The sequence below is a fragment of the Andrena cerasifolii genome, chromosome 3, assembly GCF_050908995.1.
Source record: "Andrena cerasifolii isolate SP2316 chromosome 3, iyAndCera1_principal, whole genome shotgun sequence".
In the NCBI taxonomy this organism is placed as follows: Eukaryota; Metazoa; Arthropoda; class Insecta; order Hymenoptera; family Andrenidae; genus Andrena; species Andrena cerasifolii.
In genome coordinates, this window is record NC_135120.1 from 22,257,128 (window position 1) to 22,273,529 (window position 16,402).

At 36.6% G+C, this 16,402-nt stretch overlaps 4 protein-coding genes across 5 annotated transcripts; 3 read left to right on the forward strand and 1 right to left on the reverse strand.

The window, feature by feature from the left end:
* The first annotated feature begins 654 nt into the window (after positions 1 to 654).
* Positions 655 to 6,743, forward strand: LOC143366738 (FMR1-interacting protein NUFIP1). Its single transcript, XM_076808061.1, has 6 exons — positions 655 to 1,448; positions 1,759 to 1,950; positions 4,942 to 5,237; positions 5,322 to 5,545; positions 5,616 to 5,807; positions 5,894 to 6,743. The coding sequence occupies exons 1-6, from the start codon at positions 1,023 to 1,025 to the stop codon at positions 6,283 to 6,285; spliced, it is 1,722 nt and encodes a 573-aa protein (XP_076664176.1). The 5' UTR covers positions 655 to 1,022; the 3' UTR covers positions 6,286 to 6,743.
* On the reverse strand, positions 6,373 to 10,790 carry L(1)g0020 (RNA cytidine acetyltransferase l(1)G0020). The gene is made up of 17 exons (XM_076808015.1): positions 10,589 to 10,790; positions 10,178 to 10,441; positions 9,942 to 10,100; positions 9,641 to 9,877; positions 9,358 to 9,562; positions 9,178 to 9,299; positions 8,966 to 9,102; positions 8,597 to 8,881; positions 8,450 to 8,531; positions 8,268 to 8,384; positions 8,020 to 8,196; positions 7,811 to 7,958; positions 7,593 to 7,737; positions 7,321 to 7,529; positions 7,065 to 7,237; positions 6,740 to 6,988; positions 6,373 to 6,653 (listed from the first exon to the last, which is right to left on the reverse strand). Exons 1-17 carry the CDS (start codon positions 10,694 to 10,696, stop codon positions 6,423 to 6,425), a joined length of 3,048 nt encoding a protein of 1,015 aa, XP_076664130.1. The 5' UTR covers positions 10,697 to 10,790; the 3' UTR covers positions 6,373 to 6,422.
* Positions 10,791 to 11,238: 448 nt separating this feature from the next.
* LOC143366748 (adenosine kinase) lies at positions 11,239 to 14,255 on the forward strand. Of its 2 annotated transcripts, none has more exons than XM_076808082.1 (6): positions 11,239 to 11,730; positions 11,844 to 12,074; positions 12,329 to 12,502; positions 12,583 to 12,724; positions 12,942 to 13,211; positions 13,280 to 14,255. In XM_076808082.1, the coding sequence occupies exons 2-6, from the start codon at positions 11,875 to 11,877 to the stop codon at positions 13,481 to 13,483; spliced, it is 990 nt and encodes a 329-aa protein (XP_076664197.1). In that variant the 5' UTR covers positions 11,239 to 11,730; positions 11,844 to 11,874; the 3' UTR covers positions 13,484 to 14,255. The 2 variants fall into 2 exon arrangements, with proteins under 2 accessions (XP_076664197.1, XP_076664196.1); XM_076808081.1 differs by having other exon boundaries at positions 11,242 to 11,730; positions 12,583 to 12,853.
* Positions 14,256 to 14,675: 420 nt separating this feature from the next.
* Positions 14,676 to 16,129, forward strand: LOC143366933 (zinc finger matrin-type protein 2). The gene is made up of 5 exons (XM_076808413.1): positions 14,676 to 14,808; positions 15,120 to 15,340; positions 15,420 to 15,493; positions 15,583 to 15,728; positions 15,813 to 16,129. Exons 1-5 carry the CDS (start codon positions 14,800 to 14,802, stop codon positions 15,954 to 15,956), a joined length of 594 nt encoding a protein of 197 aa, XP_076664528.1. The 5' UTR covers positions 14,676 to 14,799; the 3' UTR covers positions 15,957 to 16,129.
* Positions 16,130 to 16,402: the final 273 nt, after the last annotated feature.

Below are 16,402 nucleotides of genomic sequence, written 5' to 3' on the forward strand. Positions count from 1 at the left end.
AACCGCTCTGCCCGTCGCAGTGCGGGTGTTTCAAATAAAACAAAGTACAAGGAGAACTATTTGTATGTTAAACTTTGGAGTTTTATTCTCGATATCGGTTCGAACTGTTCAGAAAGGCAGTTAATAACAGAATGCATGTAGCGTTTCGAAGTATTCTCCGAGGTCCTCGCTGAAGTCGTTGGCCAAGTCCTCCTAGTCCTCCCATAGATTTTCGTAGTCCAATCAGGATGGAGGATGCGTCAGATGCAGCGATAGACTGTCCTCCGAATGTCCGTCCGCTCCCGCGAATCGGCGTCCATCTTTCAGAACTATTAAGAAACGAACAAAGATATTTAAAGATTGATCAATGGTTGGGCTTTATTATAACACGTCCGTGCTTTAAAACGTCGGTGATGAATTGAGAGGCGAAGAAACAGGCTTCTTCGTACGTTCGTTCCTCTTTTTTAAAATTAATACATTGTTTTCGTGCGATAAGGAAGGAGGCGAAGACAAATTTCAAATGTAATAAACTTCATCCTTAACTCTTTAAAGTTCGAGCTTCGCGCTCCAAGAGCTTGCGCTAAACGCCGCTAGAGCGAGAACCGCAACTCGCAGCACCGTATTACATGAAGCGTTAGTAACTGATTCCGCCGGCACTATTGCGAGATGTCATTGTAAGTCTGGCTTGAGGTCATAATTCGCGATCATGTAAAAATTTCGAATAGTATTTGATAACTTGGAATTAGTAGTTCATGGCAGTTAGCACGAGTTGTACTGTTTGTATTTAGTGCGTTGGTTTCGTTCTAACACCAATTCGTAGTGTTTTTAAGATATCTGTGACAGCAATTAACACTGTGGTTCAGTTTTCAATAAGTCTTTAGTACGATACTACTGACAAGTGCAAAGTTCCTGTCCACGGTAACATATTTCGCGAGTAAACAGTGCGGCAATTTACGGTCCTAACCTCGTAAGAAAGGTTCCATATTTAGCGGTACATCGCTGGCGCGAAATTGATTTAATAAGATCTGCCTGGAAGCGTGAAAATGAGCCCTTTGAATCGAGGACCCTTGTTAGGTCCTAGACTCCCGCCTGCTGGTATACGGCCTCCACTTCCAAGATTTGGAGGTAGACTTCCACCTCCAGGTTTACCACCAAGAATGCCACCGCTGCCCATGAGCCCAGTCTTTGGTCCAATGCGACAAAGACTACCGCTTCCACCACCGCCAATCGGAGTCAGCCGACCCAATGGAATAATGCCATTGTTCGAACCGAGAGTCAGAGGTATGGCGCCGATGGTTCCGCCGATGGGTTTACGAGGTATAAGACCTCGAGCACCTTTAATGAGACCTTGGGCCAGAAGGGGAATGCCGCATCAAATTTTATCGCACATGAGACCGAGATTTGATGCAGGAAACATTAATGCTAAAAGTAAAGCATCGCATAATGCCAAAAAGACAAAGAAATTTGAAGTAAGTATGAAAATTCATTGCGTCAATCCGTTCGCTACCTGGTTTGCATGTATTGTGTGTAAAGAGATAGGTTTTTTTTTAAGGATTTACCTGTAGATATAGTAGTAAATGTATTAAAATTGTAGCTAATTATGATAAATTGTATGCAATTTTTCTTTTGTGTTTAAACATGGAGAATGTAGAAAAATGTTATTTAAATAAAATACGAAGTAGATTAAAACATTCTGATATTCTGGTTTAAAAGGAGTAAGATTTAAAAATTTGGAGACTGTTATAAATCTTGTGATTAAGAGGGATTGTGGTTGTCCAGGAATTGGAACTGAAGAAGCCATGGATGACTGACGAAATTCGTAGTGAAATACAAAAGAAAAATAAGCTTTATGCTAAGGCGAAGAAGAATAAAGATGCAAAAGAGTGGGAAGAATTTAAGGATTTACGGAATAAAGTAACAAGGATGATCAGAGATGCCAAGAATGATTATCTTGTGAAACATCCAAAACAGGTATCTTTTTCATTTAATTTGTTACGTCTACATTAAAAAAAAATAATGTTTTGTATTCTCAAACTAACAACTTTTTTGGCAAACTAACAACCATTTTTGCAAATATTATAAAAATTGAGATTTCTACCATAGTATTGGAAAAGATATTAATGTAATTATATATAATATAGAGAACACACTGCTAAATTTGCAATTCTGCTCATTTCATTCATTTCTTTGTAATAACGTTTGAATTATTCTAGTCAATACAGTTATTAAGTTCTTTTATTATATCCGTATACATGGTTGTAGTAAAAGAAGTAGACCACCCTGTATAAATAAGTGAAAATGTAATTATACTTGCTTCTCATATGATTAATATCTTCTCCTTCAACTTTTCTGCTGTTTGTTAACGTTAAGGACTGTATTTGGTGTATCTGTATTTCTTTTAGCAACTTACAGTAAGTATTACAGAATATTTTCTATAATCTAAGAATATTATAATACATTTATATTATAAAATTCTTCATAGTATAAGGCTAGATATCATGGTTATAATTTATAGTTATTATGTAAGTAAACCACACGAATCAAATTGTATTGATTTTTTTTTCGTTACGTATATTGTCTAACAAATTTTTGAATATACTGTATATTTAGTTATGTTATGAAACCTTTTTTCTTTAATTCAGCGTGTAAACAAAATTGATATCGTGTACGCAGAAAATTCATTTCCATGATTTTTGTGTTTTGAAATCCAGCGGATTGCCAAGTCACTGTATTATTATCTATATTCGAAGCAAACATTATTTACGCCGCCGCGTTTAATTACCACTATGTAATTAATGTCACTTCAATCCAACCGTAGTTGACAAATTGCTTTGATTACAGGGTGGTCAGAAAACCGATGATAAGAATACGGTTCTATCCGAGGGTGTTCAGAAAACTGAGAATGCGACTGAGCAATCAGAGCAAACGGAGCTAACGGAGGAGATGAAGCCTCCCAGCGAACAGGCACAGTCTTAAGCTTCAGGCTATACCTCCTATAAAGAATTGAACAGTTGAAATTACACAAGTATTCTATTTTCAAACTTCAGAACGATTTCATTCTCTATTTTAACATGCAGTATGTTGGAAATGATGCTCTTAAAGTGTCCGTCTCAATTCTAAATGCAAAATTTGTATTATCCGCTTTCAATCATTTGTAAGATACCATTACTTTGCAATATAACTCCATTCTTAGCATTTATGATATAAGTGCATGCTGTTAAACTATTACCATAAAATATTTTGAATAGATAGAATTTAATATTTGAATAGATACGCTTTTGTTTCTCATAATACTTATAGAAGAACAGTAAACTGTTTCTTTTCTCTCTCAATTCGACGGTACATTAATGTAAAATTTTGTATATTTCCCGTCTTATATACTTTCATAATAGTCGTATTAAATATCTATAATTTCCTTTCCTAAGTTATATAAGAGCTGGCCTTCAATAGTTCTATCCTATAAAGCTCCTCAATTGCTCTTTGGCCAATATACAGTGCTGCGAGCTATAGCGTTGATTATTAAGAATTTTATAAAAGCAGATCTTTGGACCATTCTTTGGATTTGTTTGATAAACAAGAGTCGAATGGTTTTTACATAGCTTGTGGCTCTGTATCAAGATATAATGATTAGTTGTAATTGTTTGTTATTGTATGTCTTCTTAGTGTCGAGTACATTTTTTTTATTTCAGTAGTACATGACTTCCACGACACAAATTCAGGACAAAATAAATTTGTAATTAAGATGCGTATTCTAAGAATAAATCGTATTTCTATAAGTTCTAAAGCTGGTGTCTCCAATTACTCTACGAACCGCTATTACGTATATGCACCGAATAATCGTTCTGAAATGTGAAAATGATCTCTTTAAAATTTCTGTATCAATTGACTTTCATACAAAAGCTCATACGTTTCCTGAAAAGGAATTTTTATCCATTATATCAGGGTTGACTAACTGGTGGCCCGCGAGCCACCGGGGGCACCTCCGCCCTGCTGCCACGCTGAACGGCCCCCTCCATACCTCCCAGATTCTGACGATCGCAGTCAAAAAGAGAAGGAAAGAAGGAGGAATCGACTGCGATCGTCAGGGTTTGGTCGGTATGGAGGAGGGCCGTTCAGCGTAGCAGCAAGGCGGAGATGCCCCAGGTGGCTCGTGAGCCACCAGTTAGTCCCTGCATTATATATTCGTTGTACCGTAGAAGAAAGTGAACACACTAGAGTTAATCAGTATTTTACGATAAGTAACTTTAACGAAACCACTTTAGTAGATAGATTATTTTATTCCGAGACATCTTATAGCGAGGATTTCACACACGTTCGAAATTTGAGTATTATTGTACGCGGTACATTTTTTTTAAGCAGTTACGCAAACTTCACTCGGAATACTAGGAATCTTGTTTAAGAAATGGACGGAAAATCTGTGCTTATAAGATTTTTATAGATTTGAAAAGTGAATTTCTGAATACCCTGGAAAGTATTTTAAAGTGTAATGTATGATCAACCATACCATGTAACAGCACAAGCAATTACTGCTTACACATGTATTTATATGTACACATACATATTTTTCCAAATACTAAACTGTTTAGAAAATTCTGAAAAAATACTTCTGTACATCTATAAATGATTGTACGAGATATTCTTGTAAATAATCACACAGTACATGAATGTGCATTTTTTAAGATATCTAAATTTGGAAACTATCGAACCTCTTTAGTTTCTAAAATTGTTTTAGAAACTGTGCTACTGTATAATCGTTAAGTAAATAATTACTGTACCATGTAACATCAATGAGAATTACAAAACCGTAAGGAATATTGAAAAGGTATGGAACAGAGCTCTGTAGAAATTGATGGAGCTTCAAGTGTTGCCATTTTCAAATAACGTTTGCACGCTAAGAAGTATTTTTACATTGAATTTCAGTGTAAGTGATGTATAAGAAATATTTCAAGTAACCATTTTTAGGCTCATCTTTATTCGAACGACGAGGAGCCGTATGATCGAAGAGATGAAAATTGCATCAGTTCAGGGGACGAGGCATATTATTGTGAAATATGTGACAGGGACTTTCCATCTCAAAATGGTCTTTCCGAACATAAGAAAGAACATAAACCGTGTGGTATCGATGGATGCACTTTTTCTGCCCACCCACTGCTCCTCCAGAAACACATCACTATGCAGCACAGTAGTGGTTTGTATCAGAAAATAAAAACTGGATCAACTCCAGAGGACATTAACAAATGGTTAACGGAGCGAAAAAAGTACGATTGTTATAACATAAACATTTAAAGACATGTAGACAACGTAGAGATACTAATAATACTTTAATTCGTTGAATGTTTCAGGAGATACCCCACAAAGGCTAATATCGATTTGAGAAAGGCAGAAGAAATGGAGAAGGTGCAAAGAGGAGAAGTAATTAAGCGACAGCAAAATGTTACTAAGCAGAGGAAAAAGAAGCTATTGCGGCCTCACAATCGGAAACGAGTACCGCGCAAACAACCTGTACAAACTGATACTATACAACAGAAGGAAGAGTACAGAGGTCTGCGAGAGTTTCCTGGAACATGTGAGGATTTAATCGTTATACTATTCTGTCCATTGTTTAAGTACGTCTATTATACGATCGAATCTTTCAGTAAGTTTAAGAAAATCAGATTTGGAAGAGGAAGATCAGCCTGATGACAAACTTATTGAAAATGTACAGGAGGAAACTATTAATTATATCTCTGACGAAGAGGAAGTACTAGTTACACTACCAGCACCTAGAATAATTACTCCTCCCTGTATACCTAATTTAGTAGCCAATTATGAGAGTGCTTCCGGAGAAAGTGAGTCTAGGCGCTTATCAACAGATTTATAGTATGGTATTGTGCTTGTACTATATTTCGTATATTCACGGTAATATTATTTCTAGGCGATGGTCCGGAAGAAGTACCAATTATGAAAATAAAAGTGGAGGATGCAATAATAACAGAGGGAAATGATATGAAAAAGGAAGCGATAGGTGAAAATAAGGTTGTTGGTAAAACATATTTAAATAGAAATGTACAGAAAAATTCGGACCAACAGTCGCCAGCGAGTTCAATTCCTACGAATAAAAACTCCAAATGTGAAAATAAACAAAACGCCGAATCGAATAGGCATCCGAGAAACAAAGCGCCAAACGCGACAGCTACAAACTACAAACAATCATACAGGTCACAATTATTACAGAGGCTGCTTTCGCGATCTATACAACACGAAAGAAATTTAATTTGCCAATGTATAAAGTATATAGTGGATAATAATTTCTTCGATTCAGGTTGATTAAAGTCATGTAGGAATATTTTTTTGGAAATTTGGAAAAATGTTTAAGACGTTACCCAGAACAATAAATACTTAGAAACGTCGTAATTATTTATTCGTCATTTATTTTGTTGGTATCTAGGAGTAGTTTACATCGATCACGTTTTATGAGGATGTCTTTTTCTTTTCTTGGTGTGCTTCTTTTGAATTTCTAAAGCACCATCATCTTCCGATGCTCTCTTTTCATTACTTTTTATAGATATTAGATTTTTACTCTTTTTCCCAGAAAGGGCATCGTCCCAGGCAGCTTCCGAGCCCTTGATAGCGTATTGCTCCAAATTTTCCTTTTTCAGTTTTTGTAATTCAGCAGTTTGTTTTGATTTTAATTCCTAAGCAAGTTATATCGAGGGTAAAGTAAGAAGCAATTCTATATAATATTTTGTACGTTTACGACATAATAAATGGGATACTGAACCTTAGCTGCAGTTTCAAGTTCATCGTGCAAGCTTTGTCCCCCGAGAGGATCCAGTTTTATATTTTCATTATTTGACTGATTCTTCATCATAGTACTTTCAACGAAGTTCTCTGCCACTCCGTTAAGATATTGCACAAATTTGCGCATAATACGATTAAACAGACCGAGCAATTGCGATGAAGGTAAATCCAGCTCTTCTGCTAATTTATCAACGGTTTTGTGCTGCAGACCTAATCCTAACAAAATGGCCTGCAAATAAGGGTCAAGTTTAAATCGAGTGATTTTAACATCATTAATTTCACTATACAGTACAAAAATATATTACCGATTGCGCTGGTGATAAATGCGTATCGCCCATCATATTTAAAAAATACAAACGCGCTAACGATGGCAACAGATCCATTATTAAATGATAATCTGCCATGTTGTTACTGTACATGGCTAAACGTTTCAGATCGTAAGATGTAAAGTATGCGTCCAGCGTATGTTTCGCCAGTGCTAAGAACAACACAACGATTACATTAAGCAAAGCACTTCAGTTGTACACGTTAAAGAAAGCGTGTAGCCAGGTCCATACTAACTAGTAGTCTCCGGTTTGATCGTTTTGTTGATCAATATACCCAAAGCCAACGAAGATGAATACGTATTAAACGAGAATGAAAGTAGAGACACGAATCGTCGTCGGAAATCATTCCAATATTCCTGTAGCCATCTGACTTCCTCCTGGTCAGAATTTACTTTGTACAACATTATACACGAGTGTTCGCCCGTTATGTCATTTGCTGTTTGCCTGGCGATTAAAGGGGAAATATTTGTTTAGCCTGCAATATTAATATTAAGCAACTATACCAACCTTAAGTACACAGGTAGAAAATTGGCACGCTTCCAGAATTTCAGGAGTTGTTCAGTGATACCAAAAGATACGCCGATGTAATCCAAACTTTCCGGGTGTCTTTCGCTTAATTTTAAAAGCAGTGGCGGAAGGGAGGCTCGAGGTTCTGAAACCACGTAAAAAATGATATTTACGTAATAAATTTGTACGGTTTATGCGTAATGCGATTAATGAATTACCAATCCTCTCTTCTAGCAAGTTAACTTCTTCATCCCGAATTTTCGAGATTTCTGTCACGACTTCTTCTTGCGGCGCCTCGCTAACGTTAAGTATTTTCATTTCGTAGTACTGTTTCAGCAACTCTAACGCCCGGCTACCGTATCCCATCTGCAACGAGAACATTTGTCAAATACAAGTAGCTTCTCTTAACGATAACGAGTATATTTACCCCGTGGTAATCAGGGTGCGTTGCGATACGGACGACGCGTGCTCCTGCTAAAGCTGGAAAATCTTGATCCTGATATTGCTGCGCGACAGTCCACGGTATAAGATCGCCAGCAGCTCTGCGCCCACGAACGAGTCCGTCGTTTATGGTGCGTTTACTTACTTCACCCTCTAAGCAAACCTACGGATCATAATAATATTGGAACTGCAGAATGTACTTAAGTTACTCAGGTTTACATCGCGCGTGCTTACTTGAATGACTACTAATATTTCAGGCAACGTTTTTCTGCTCGAATCCACCGGACCTAGAAGGCAAAACAGATGATGAGCTGGTGCATCGGACATCATTTGCAAATCATTTGGACTGTTCTGAAACATTGTCGAGATTTAGTACTTGCTCCTCGAGTCACGAAGGAACGCGTGAGAATATTCACCTTGTAATGCGAAGCGACATACAGTGCGACCAGTCTTTGTAAAAATAATTCGGACGCTTTGTGATAGGAGAACAGTGTGTCTCTGTGAATAAAGAACGAGGTAATGCGCGGTGAAATATTCATATTTAATACGAACGAATTAAATACCTATTAATGTAATATAATTGACACATGTCGGGTGGTGGGCATCCGGATAACATAGGCGCGTTTGTTGTAGCATTCAAGCATAATAAATCGCTGAGCCATTGCTCGATGGAGTCTCCCGGCTTGTATCGAATGGATTCTTCAAGAGTTAGTTCGTTTAACTGTCTTCCAATCACAATCTTTTCATTCTGCTGTTTGTCAGATTTCTCGTGACTGTTTGAACCAGCAGTTTGACTTCTTAATTGTTGTAGCAGCTTTAATGATAAAGATCGACCGGTTCCTTCGTATCTGTCGAAAGATAAGCGTAAATTGTGCAAGCAGAAAAAATATTGAATTATCGAAGGCAATCGACATACAAAAATATATTCTTACCCATTGATAGTTGATGCAAGGAATATTAAGTAAGGACCAAGCATAGCTTTCACATAAGGTAGGGGTATCGCAGCAGCTTCGTCTATTACAAGTAATTCAGCTTGATTTAACTTGTGTGCGTCGGTAGGATGAATATACTAAAAAGGAATCGTTGGTTTCTTTTTACTGATACCCATATGTGGATATTCTAACGAATATTCAAAGTACCGTACCTGAACCGTTTGTCTGTGATCTCGAAAGACATTTACACGGACGGTGGCCTTGTTAAACTCGGGATTTGTAGATTGTACCAGTCCGTAATCAAGATGCTCTTGATAACCCAGTGCATCGAAACCTGAAAGTCATGTAAGAAATTAATATATCGAAACGTGACGTCCTGTTATGTAACTCACCTTTAAACACGAATTCAAACAAGGTGTTTAAATTCTCTGGGCTTGGACTCGAAATGTAAATATTTGAATAGCCAAACGTTATGGCACCAGCAATGGCCAAACCTAAAGCTGCAGATTTTCCACGTCCCCTAGCAGCAGTCAACGAAACAGTAGACCTTAACGTCTTCTCCGATATACATTCGATGAACTTAAGTAGCGCTTTTGCCTGAAAGTGGTATTTAGTGGCAAGAGTTTACTACTATACATACAATATCATTAGCTCCGTACATTTTATGTAACGAACCTGATCAATTGTCTTACAACAATTAACAAGGGAAGAAATAGGCTGTGTGTCTTGCAAACTCTCTTTTAATGCATTCAGTTCTGGTTGTTCCTCGGAAGAAGGCAATTTCTGTACAGCTTCAACTTTCAAATTGTGCGACGATAAAGGTAATACATTTAATTGATCGTCGACAACTAAGCACCTTTTACAGGAAGCAAGAGACAGTAAGAATCTTTCGTTAAACCGGCCAACAACATTCTGAAAGCGAATCAAATAATTGTACAGGATATACAGAATCTTCACATAGAAATTGATAACATACTTGATGTGCTTCCGTACGGAGCCTTTGATGAACATCCATATTCATCGTGTACAGTTGTTTTAGCGAATTTACAGACTGCAAAAGGAACACGATAATACCTCCTCCCTCGACAGTTTCAATAGTACGTGCTAACAAATTAGGTGTAATTGCTTCGAAGTCCTGAAAAAAGGCGATTCCATATTAAACCAAACGCTTTATCCAACTGTGCCAAATATTAAGGAAATTGGATGTCTCACTTGTAAGATACACATGCCGTATGTGTTTCCCAGTATCTTATGGGTCTCGTGATAGTAACAATAGCGTATATTAGTAGACACAACGAACAATTCAAACGGGTCGTCTTCATTAACGTCTAATTTCCCAGACTTAAGTTTCCTTTGCAGGGACTTCATTCGTTTCTTTCTGTGGCTAGTAAATCCCAATTCTTTTTTGTAACACCACAGCACAGAAGGCCTAGCTTTTATGACGGTCTTTGACAACATATGATGAAGTAGAACAACCTGAGAAGAAAGCGCAATCTTTTAAATCTACTGAAATTAAGAAAGTAGTAAGCTTTCATGTCAAAACAGTCCTGATCCATGTATGAAAGAGGTGTAAACGTGTTGTCTCAGGCATACATGGCTCTGACCCAGCTGATTCCTACTTACTTGGTCCCTTGCTTTTTCGCCGATAACTATGAACATTGTCCTGTGTCCCACGGTAACACCATTTTCGATTAAAGTGCGTATACGGTTGTCTATCTTCTTACGCACCATCTTTCAAATGATATGAACGAAATTCTTTTCTCCTTAACCTACAATACTAAAATCGTGTCTACCGCGTGTACACCAGTGTATAATATATAGTCAGCACCCACAACGCTGATATCGTGGTGTTCAGCTTGTAGCGCGCGCATGCTCCGTTGCAATCGTAATCTTAAGTTGATTTACATTATGCGACAAAATATCATTGAATAGTGTAGTATACACAATTTTTGTTCAACAATTTCTATTATTGTGATACGGGCAATTAAATAAGTATCACAATAAATAATTGACAGTTTATGTAACAATTTAATACCAATATAATAGAAGATTACGCAAAACAAAAGTAGCTCAATGGAGAAATGTTTAATAATTGATTAAATCTCAAAATCTTATATTCTGTGCGTGGCTGAGGAGATGGCACGCGGGAGGAACGCGGGTCCGAATGGTTATATCCCGAAAGTCCCCATAGTATTGTTCGTTATTGGTCGACGCGAAAACATCGACGAATCGGAACACGCAACACCGCGTGACGAAAGCACCCCTCTTGCCCCTGCGGTACCAAGGAGGCCATCATCTCAGCTGCGCACAAGCATGCATATATGTACAACATCGCCAATGTGTACTACTTTTGTGTTGACATAAAGAAAAGGCATTGTTTTCGTAAGATCTGATACATTGTTAATCGCCATATAGATATTTATTTCTTTTATTTTTATAAAGAATGCAGGAAGAATGATTGCAACCTTGTGGACGTATTTTGAAACGTAACCTTCATGCCGGTCTTGAATAGAATGGATGTATGTGAGACACACATATTGATTTTTTGCCCCAATTTCACGGTTTTATGAAAAAAATGAATATAGCTTTACAAAACAATTTTTCTTGAAATTGTATCTTATATAATATGAATATCAAAGGACATCATTACAATGCTTATCTCCCAAATTTTTAAATGATAAGGACTGCAATTATGTCTTATCTTGCTCATTTGTCACAAATGTTGTGTTTGCTCTTTCATTCTACTGTCTCGTGCGCTTGTTAAGGTATAGTATCATACAGATTAAAATTCTTTTCATATTATTGTTAAATCACTATTTAAACTGCGATGTCAAAATGTACGTAACTAATTAAATGTTCTTTTTTTTTACATATATAGAACATTTGATCGATGAAAATTTAAATTAAAAATGGGAGGCAGGATACCCTGGAGGTTTGCTTCTTTCAAGCTAAAGGCCCCTGCAATTATAGCTTTCGGCAATCCTCTGTTGGATGTTTACGTATTTCTGAAAAACAAGGACGTCTTGAAGAAATATGATCTTATGGAGGATGGAGAAATGGAACTCCCCAATGAAAAGATACAGGAGTTACTGGCAGTTATAGCGCTAGAGTTAATAAGTATATTTGTTAATGATTGTTATATGTTTACGCTGTACATGTTTTATACAAGCATCTATCTTCTGCCTATTGCTATCGCTTTCTAGTGTCTACGAAGTAGTAGTCCTAAAGTATATTGTATAAAAGATAAACAGTGAAAACATGGTTCATTTTAATATTATTGTTATAAATATTCCACGTTATCATTATTCACTTGGAACGAATAATGAATGTTACGAATGCTGCTAATTCTTGTGTATTAAACAGCGTTGAACAAAAAGTTAACGCCGGAGGATCTGCCCAGAATTCTATGCGAATTTTGCAATGGCTCTTCAAAAGTACATTCAAATGTCCATGTACTATGTACTGCGGAGGTATCGGGAATGACCTGAGAGGAGTAATGTTAGAGAACTTAGTTCGATCAGCAAGTGTGGATGTCAGGTTTGCAAATGTCTAACAACTTTTCGTCCCATTTCCATCTTCTCGTAACGTATTTTTATAAGCGTTCGATTCGTTTTTAGATACGCGCTCCATCCATCTCTACCTACCGGCCAGTGCATAGCATTGATAAACGGATCGTCTCGCAGTCTGATCGCAAATATCGGTGCCGCCGGTGTATACACCTTAGACGATCTTGAGAAAAGCAATTTGCCATTGGACAGAGTAAAGATAATTTATATAGAAGGATTTTTCATAACGCACAGTCTTCCTGTAGCCAAGGAACTTGTTAGGCAGGCGGAGGAAAAAAATATAATTATAGTCTTTAATCTCAGTGCACTATATATATTTAAAGTATATACATACTGTGACCTTCTTTAATTAATCGATGCACTAGTGCACGCGCCTAACGTTAATAATACGATCGTGTTAATTTTTGTAGAATTATCATGCAGCGATTTGCGAAATGATTGGACACGCAAAGATTGTATTCGGCAATGCGAGGCAAATGGAAGCTCTGGCTCAATCGCTAGACATTAAATACGATGATGTAACTGATATACCATTCCTACTGAATAGCTTGAAAAGAATTGCAGTTAATGTTTCCAAAGCGACCAATGAAGATTGGCTGCGCCATGGCGGAATATTTGTTATGAGCCAAGGTGAATCCGCTCCCGCAATTACCGTTTGGGGAGAAGGTCAATCCGTTCAGGTACGTTAGGAAAGACCGATTTAATAAGCTGAAGAGTTGAATTAAAAGGTGTATTGTATCCTACTTAGGTGGAACCGATTAAACCGGTCGGTCCCGTTGTAGACACAACAGGGGCTGGAGATGCTCTGGTAGCTGGCTTCTTGGCAGGTGTTTTAATTCAGTGGGAACCACGAGATTGCCTAGAATATGGTTGTAAAGTAGCATCCTTTATGGTGACGCAACTCGGCGTTACCCTGCCAGCCGATATACCACCAGATTTAATTCCCGAATAAGGAGAATTTAGTATTTAGAGAATAATTTCTTGTTACCTGACGCTTATTTACCAGATGTAAAATTCTACGGCTAATTTTTATTCAGAGTTCTATTAGAAAGAGAGTCATTGTGGTAATAATGTTTCGTGTCTCCATTTACATACATCCATATTAGAGACTTACGTGCTCGGTAATTATGCGACTCTTGTGGAGACATCTTTAATTTATTTACTGTGTTGATACGTCAATATTAGATTTATATAATCTGGGGATAATAATTATTGTATTTTTGTGACGAAAGTAATAATATATATACCATGAATATATATATTTGTGACGAAAGTAATAATATATATACCATAAATATATATATATATATATATATATATATATATATATATTTATGGTATAGAATTTCTATTAAGTTTGAGTAACCAAACATAAGTCAGATGCTGCAATAGAATTTAAATAACTGCGTTAAGCATATCCTGAACAGTATAAGATTATGATATATTTTAATGAGAACAAAAACCCAAAGTTTTAGGCTTTCTTTCAATGTGTATATAAGGGCGAATTCTACTTACGCTCAAATCGCCCACGCGCTCGCGATATGTAATGAAAATTACGGACGATTTTGGCGTAAGTGGGCGTAAGTGGAATTCATCCTATCTAGCATACTGTTGTGTGTGCAAATAGATCGGATTTTATTGTAAAAAATGGATATTGAACAATGCTACGCATGTGTACAAATGTACTTTTATTGTATAATACAAAAGCTATCGTATAAATATAAGTATTTTCGCAAAAGAAATTATTTTAGTTATAATACTGTCCTTGTAGTGGTTACTTTTACTCTGCTAACGTTAAAATCAAATTTTGTATTATAATAGATGATAAAAAACAATTAGAAGAATTAGAAGACCATATGTAATTTTATTCTATGTAGAAATTCAGAAAACTTAATCATGGTGTATGTGCAAGATTAATGCAATAATTAGTGCTATTCGTTAGTAAATATCATAAAAGAGAACTAATGATTTCTTAATGACCACTTACGATTGTACACGACATAATATTGCTTATTTATTACTGAAAACATTTGTGTAAGTTTGATTCTCCGTCGTGTAGTGAAGGGGGAAGACCTACTTTGGCGTCGATTGGTTGACGTCGCGGCGTCATCGCGCGCATGCATGGACGTGCGTAACTTCCCCCACTGAAAACAAGCCTGAGCGGTTTCCCCATAACGCTGTTCAGGAGTTAGCTATAAAGAAGAGGGGGGAGAATATTTTATTTTTTTATACGTGATAGTTCCGATCGGAACTTTGTGAATTTACGCGATGTCTACGGTAAGGATTTTAATGACTTGCACGTATAAAAGCTTTGTCATTCAATACTGTAAGTTTACTTTTATAAGTTTGAATTAAATCGCGCGATGTCTATAAAAATATCATTTGACACATACCCTAACCTCGGCATCTTATCAAAATAACAAAACTACAGATGTTTTAAGCGTGCAATTTGTAAAATACGAAGGACAGTGATGATTGGATGTGATAATCGATTATGCGTTACTTCAACATTTGTTATTAAGTCGTAGTGATAGATTCTTCTTGCCTTTGAATGATGTTACTTAAGTCAAAATATACTTTTCGTTTAGAGACCGGACGATCATAGGCGAAAATGGAACAGAGAAGAATACGAGAGGATAGCTCTTCAGCGTCTCCAGGATGAAATTGCTGAAGAGGAACTGGGGATCCCGAAACAACCAGCTGTGAAAAGAGAGTTGCTCAAACAAAGAGATTATAAAGTTGATCTCGAATCTAAGCTAGGAAAAAGTGTTGTCATTAACAAAAATACACCATCTTCTCAAACTGGAGGGTAAGGAAATTATAGAAACACTTTTACATAAGAAGGAAAGCATATGAGTCACTATAATATACGTATATCACATTTCCAGATACTATTGCAATGTCTGCGATTGCGTCGTGAAGGATTCGATTAATTTCTTAGACCACATCAATGGAACAAAACGTAAGGAAGCCTGCTCTGTAGCCTCTTCATCTTATGCCATGTAATATCTTAACAATACTAAGTCACGCCATATCGCATTACTCTTTTAGACCAGCGTAATTTGGGCATGTCCATGAAGATCGAACGATCTACATTGGAACAAGTTAAAGCCCGCTTTGCAATGAATAAGAAGAAGTTGGAGGAGAAGAAAAAAGATTATGATTTGGAACAAAGAGTAAAAGAATTAAAGGAAGAGGTTCGTTTCCTCCTGCGCGTATATCTTTTGCTTTTGCTATTCATTATTTTACCTTCTTAATAAAGTGATTTCCATTATTCGCAGGAGGAGAAAATTAAGGAATACAGGAAAGAAAAGCGGAAAGATAAGAAAAGAAAAATTGAAGAAGTGAACGACGATAATGGGGGACCGTCCGATGAAATGGCAGCAGTAATGGGTTTCTCAGGCTTCGGCTCTAAGAAGAAGTGACAGTGAAATGTTCTCAAATCGTGTATGGAAAAATCCCATCTGAAGATTCATCATCAGATAAGACTATGGTGTCACAGGTTCTTTTGTAAATCCTTTAATTTAGCAGTTAGCATTGAACAGTACAAGATCAGGGACGAATAAGACTGATCTCAGAATAAAAGAATCTAATCTTTAATATCTATATTTAAGGGGGGACCCCACCCTGAAACCACTAACAAAAGCAAAGTTAGGGATTTTATTGTTCGTATAAATAAAAATATAGGGCTTGGATTTTTAAAGAGAATATATTCCTGTTTATATATCTTTTTTGTATTTCCATCTCAGATGATCCAGTTATTTTTCATAAAAAAAAAAATTTCTAGCAAAATAAAGATTGCTTTAAAACTATATACAAAATCCAAGCCCTATATTTTTATTTATACGAACAAAAAAATCCCTAACTTGGT

What these genes read in the sequence shown, in the direction of transcription:
- LOC143366738 (XM_076808061.1), top strand. Translation starts at nt 1,023, where the DNA reads ATGAGCCCTTTGAATCGAGGACCCTTGTTAGGTCCTAGACTCCCGCCT. An exon ending in TGGTTAACGGAGCGAAAAAA is followed by an intron (nt 5,238 to 5,321) that starts GTACGATTGTTA and finishes TGAATGTTTCAG; the next exon opens with GAGATACCCCACAAAGGCTA. An exon ending in GCGAGAGTTTCCTGGAACAT is followed by an intron (nt 5,546 to 5,615) that starts GTGAGGATTTAA and finishes CGAATCTTTCAG; the next exon opens with TAAGTTTAAGAAAATCAGAT.
- LOC143366748 (XM_076808081.1), top strand. Translation starts at nt 11,875, where the DNA reads ATGGGAGGCAGGATACCCTGGAGGTTTGCTTCTTTCAAGCTAAAGGCC. An exon ending in TCAGCAAGTGTGGATGTCAG is followed by an intron (nt 12,503 to 12,582) that starts GTTTGCAAATGT and finishes ATTCGTTTTTAG; the next exon opens with ATACGCGCTCCATCCATCTC. An exon ending in GAGAAGGTCAATCCGTTCAG is followed by an intron (nt 13,212 to 13,279) that starts GTACGTTAGGAA and finishes TATCCTACTTAG; the next exon opens with GTGGAACCGATTAAACCGGT.
- LOC143366933 (XM_076808413.1), top strand. An exon ending in CCATCTTCTCAAACTGGAGG is followed by an intron (nt 15,341 to 15,419) that starts GTAAGGAAATTA and finishes TCACATTTCCAG; the next exon opens with ATACTATTGCAATGTCTGCG. An exon ending in CCACATCAATGGAACAAAAC is followed by an intron (nt 15,494 to 15,582) that starts GTAAGGAAGCCT and finishes TTACTCTTTTAG; the next exon opens with ACCAGCGTAATTTGGGCATG.